We start from the raw sequence: 3,934 nt of genomic DNA, 5'->3' as shown, positions 1-3,934 counted from the left end.
CCATTCCAGTGTGGGAATGACCCATGCGCAGAGGGGGACGCGTGAGAGGGAAAGTCAAGACGTGTCCGCTTTACGCAGCGTCCTGCAGCCAAATGAGACGCTCCCCAGTGTGCGCCTGAGACTTTTTTGCTTGATGGAAGAACTTTAAACGGCGTCTGTAGTAGCTTTTTGGTGGGGGAGGTTTTAGAAAGAGCAGCGCTGATGTGAGATCCAAGCAGACGGAGACAATGTCAGCCGCTCAGGGACTTCTCAACAGCGTCTTCTCCTCCTGCTCCTCTCCAGCCTCCAAAGCCATCACCAAACGGAGGCTCCGCCAAACCCGCAGCCTGGACCCGGCCATCATAAGACACTGCGGCACCGACGCGCCGCAGCTTCCCGGGGGCGCGGACGCAGGTGCGCCTCCGGCCGCGAAAGCGTCTTTACGCACGAAGATCCCGACCCTTAGGGAGCCCATCGCCCCCTCCGTGTCCTCCCCGTCCATACCGCTGGACGTCTCGCCGTCCTCCAACTTCCACTTCGACTATGAGGTCGTGAAGCGCGCCAAGAGGAATACCGCGGGGGATTTACCGTTTATGGTGCGCGGCCCCGGCGCGCCGCCGCCGCCGCCGACCCAGTCCTTGAGCACCGGCGCGCTCTTCTCGCCGAGGAGGTGGCTCCAGAAGAAAGTGCAGCCGTCCAGCTCTCACGCTTACGTCGTGTGGAAATCAGAGGTAACCCCCCCCCCCCAAAAAAAAAAGTAGCAGTGTAGATGGAAAAGTTTTCAGTGGCTTGGACGCAGTCACAGGTGCCACTTTGTGTCCCAAAAAGCGTTTTTTCTTCATGTTTTTGTGCAATGAAATTAATATATACTCAGAAAAGCTTCCAGAAAGAATTCAGGTGATGCAAGCAATGGGAAGCATTTTGTTTTCTGCTTTTCAACTGAAATCCATGACCTGTGTCTGTGACTGTGAGAGAGTTTTGTGTTTTGAAAATTGGAAGTGTCACACTGTCAGGTTTCAATTTGCTTCAGTGTTTGAGTAAATAACTTGGAGGGGAAGGGGGGGGGGGGGGGGGGGGGGGGGGGGGGTAGCAAAGCAGGTCTGGACCACTTCTCCCACCTTGCTGGTTGTGTGTGGAGTCCTCGGGCGGGTCACACCTTGAGCAAAAAAAGCACTTGTGGGGAAAACAGCGGAAAAGAAGGAATCCAACGTCCACGGTCGAGCTGGCCGGGCTTTTCTCGTCCTGTATGTCAACGTGAGTGTGAAGAAGGCGGCTGGCAGTGCATGAAATCCTTACCAAAACATACTTGGGGGCACTTATATTCGGCGGGGGTGGAGGTGGAGGGTAGGCTATAGGCTGCATACTTGGCACGCTTCCATATCCACTGCTGGGAAGGTGTGATCGTTTCTCGCTCCTGTCGAGGACTCAGGAGAATGTTCAGCTTTGATTTGTGTTGTGCGATGTGTGCTTGTAGTAATGCAAAGAGTCTTTAGGACACATGGTCCGGGCTTTCGGTTCTCACGACTGGGAGCGGTCACAGGGTCACCCCCCCCTCCCCAACCCCCCCACCTCAAACAGCTCTCCCATCATTTCCTAAATCTCTCTCCTTCTCACACACACACACACACTCCCTCTGATTCGTCAGGAAAGCTCTCACTCAGCACGCTTTCCCACCGCTGGAACTGGATTTTCCATGCTGGTACCCCCCCCCCCCCCCCCCCCCATTCCCAGTCTTGACATGGCCCACTGAGGCTCGCATGAGGCCGCCAGTGTGGAGTCATTAGCACAATCTGGACCGTGAAGTTATTGCACCTCAGAGTGTTTGGGGAGAGTTGTAGCTCTGCCGGGACGCGTCACACACCGGTGGATGGGAAGTGAAATTATGGAATGATGTGTAAACAGAGGCTTTCTGCAGGGAAGGTTTCACATTTTACATGAACTGAACCCCATTATTTCATGGCGACGGAGTTAGAGCTTTTTCCAAAAGTTGCGTTTTCACCTGTTTTTATCAGCAGCGTTTCAGAAAAAGCTGTGTTCCCCCCCCCATTTCCATGGAGACGGAACCGGAGCATTTTTGAAAAATTGCATTTTACATCTGTTTCCACAGAGACCGAGTCTAAGTGTTTTCACAAAGTTGCATTCGGCTCCATTTTCATGGAGATGGAGTCAGAGCTTTTTCAAAAAGTTGCGTTTTCCCATGTTTTTACAGCCGTGGTGCACAGTGGCAGCGTTTCAGAAAAGTTGCATTTTCCACGGTCTCCACAGAGACTGAGTCTGAGCATTTTCAAAAAGTTGCGTTTTGCCCTGTTTCCATGGAGACGGAATCTGAGTGTTTTCAAAAAGTTGCGTTTCCCCTGTTTCTATGGAGACAGAGCCCCTTTCATTTTCATGTGAAAACGTTGCCTTAGGAGTATCATTCTTTTCCCCCTCTTTTCCTGCAGCATTAGCATTGGCACCTTGCTTTAAACTCAAATGACTTCTAGACATATGACATATTTATTCATCAGAATGACATTTCTCAATATCAAAGGTATAGCAATTAATCAGCATTAAAAAGAAAATAAGCAGTTAGCATTGTGAAAAAATGTATAAATTCCAAAACACACAGTGAAACATTTTCTGTCCATATAACTACGAAAAAAAGGAACAAAATTCTGGAAAAACGCTAATTTGCATCGTCGCATTCTACCGCTAAGGCCTTGCGGAACACTTTAGTGGGCACTCCTCCCCCGCTGCTCTTTATACTAAAAGTATGGAACCAGTTTTGTCAATATCCCTGCTCTAAACCACGATCGAGGCAAATACATGCCATGCAGCAACAGTTTCTGCGGTGACGCAGTATTTTCTGCTCCTCATACCTTCAGAAAAGCTGCGAATACGTCCTGATTCCTCTGGACCTCTTTTCCGCTAAGTTGACCTTTAAAACTTCTTTAATAACAAAAATACCCCGCACAAAATAGCCATATTGTATCATATGTATTGTATATTAATGTGAATGCTGAAGGCAGACACACATTAGTGATCCAAATCTTTCGTATTACTATTCTGACTTCTTTGCCGCCGCGCTATATCTCCTGCAATCTTTAACCGATTTGAACCACTCAAATATAAAAACGTGCCTCTTGTTCGTGAGATGACTGCTATGCTGTGTGCTTTTTATGTCATTAAACGGTTCTGAATAAATCACAAAAATTAAATTCCCATACAAAGTGGATGGGATAGGCACCTCATGGAGATCAAAGCAGATTAAAGCAGGAGGAAATCTTTGCATCTCCATGGCAACAGGCGCTGATCTCCTTTGATCCGCGATAAGCTAGACCCTCACATCAAAGGAGATCAGCTTTATTCAACCTGCAGCATTCACACTTGTCCTTATTTACAATTTTTTTATGCATTTGGGAACCGTGATAATGTCTATTGTTGGTTTTCTTTTGGATACAGTGTCATATTTTTGCATTTTATTCCTATCAAAATTAGAATCCGAGTGAACGTGGTGAGAATAATCCTCATTCTAATCTCATCTAAAGATGAAAACACTGCAGTAAACTGTATTTTATTCTCCCCTTCCAACATCTGCAGGCTTTACGGCCCGTCTTCTAAACATTTACATGAGTGTGTGTGGCACGGCGCGCCGGCCGGCCGTACTGTGAAATGCCTTTTTAAGGAGGGAGAGGCGGATGGGGGAGACAACGCGGCGATGTCACGGTTTATGCTAGAAGCAACGTCTGACAGTTATATTGCTCATGATTGCTTAATAGCTCCTCTTTTTCTTTTTTTTTTTCCATTACCAGGCTGTTGATGTTGAGAGAACAATGATGCAGAAAGTAGCCGTCGTCGTTTTCACAGCCGACCGGACGTCGTATCAACGCGTTCCTCCTGCAGAATAACACCGGTATAAAAAACAACAAAAAAAAACATTTCTGAACCTGCTGAACTTAACAGGAATACTATTTTT

The 3,934-nt window shown here is 47.8% G+C and overlaps 1 protein-coding gene across 3 annotated transcripts in view; it reads left to right on the top strand.

The window, feature by feature from the left end:
* Positions 1–3,934, top strand: part of LOC308127530 (rho GTPase-activating protein 6-like) — a gene marked incomplete at its 5' end in the record, with an annotated part of 77,378 nt that continues 73,444 nt past the window's right edge. For 2 of the 3 annotated variants that reach the window (XM_080492642.1, XM_080492641.1), the window contains one exon: positions 228–710. In XM_080492642.1, coding sequence (XP_080348768.1) covers positions 228–710 — 483 coding nt within the window. Of the gene's footprint in view, positions 711–3,934 lie in introns of all 3 variants that reach the window. The other variant, XM_080492643.1, reaches the window with a different exon arrangement.

Source organism: Lipophrys pholis (assembly GCF_963383615.2).
Source record: "Lipophrys pholis genome assembly, chromosome: 23".
Classification (NCBI taxonomy): Eukaryota; Metazoa; Chordata; class Actinopteri; order Blenniiformes; family Blenniidae; genus Lipophrys; species Lipophrys pholis.
This window is presented reverse-complemented; position numbering and strand designations above follow the sequence as displayed.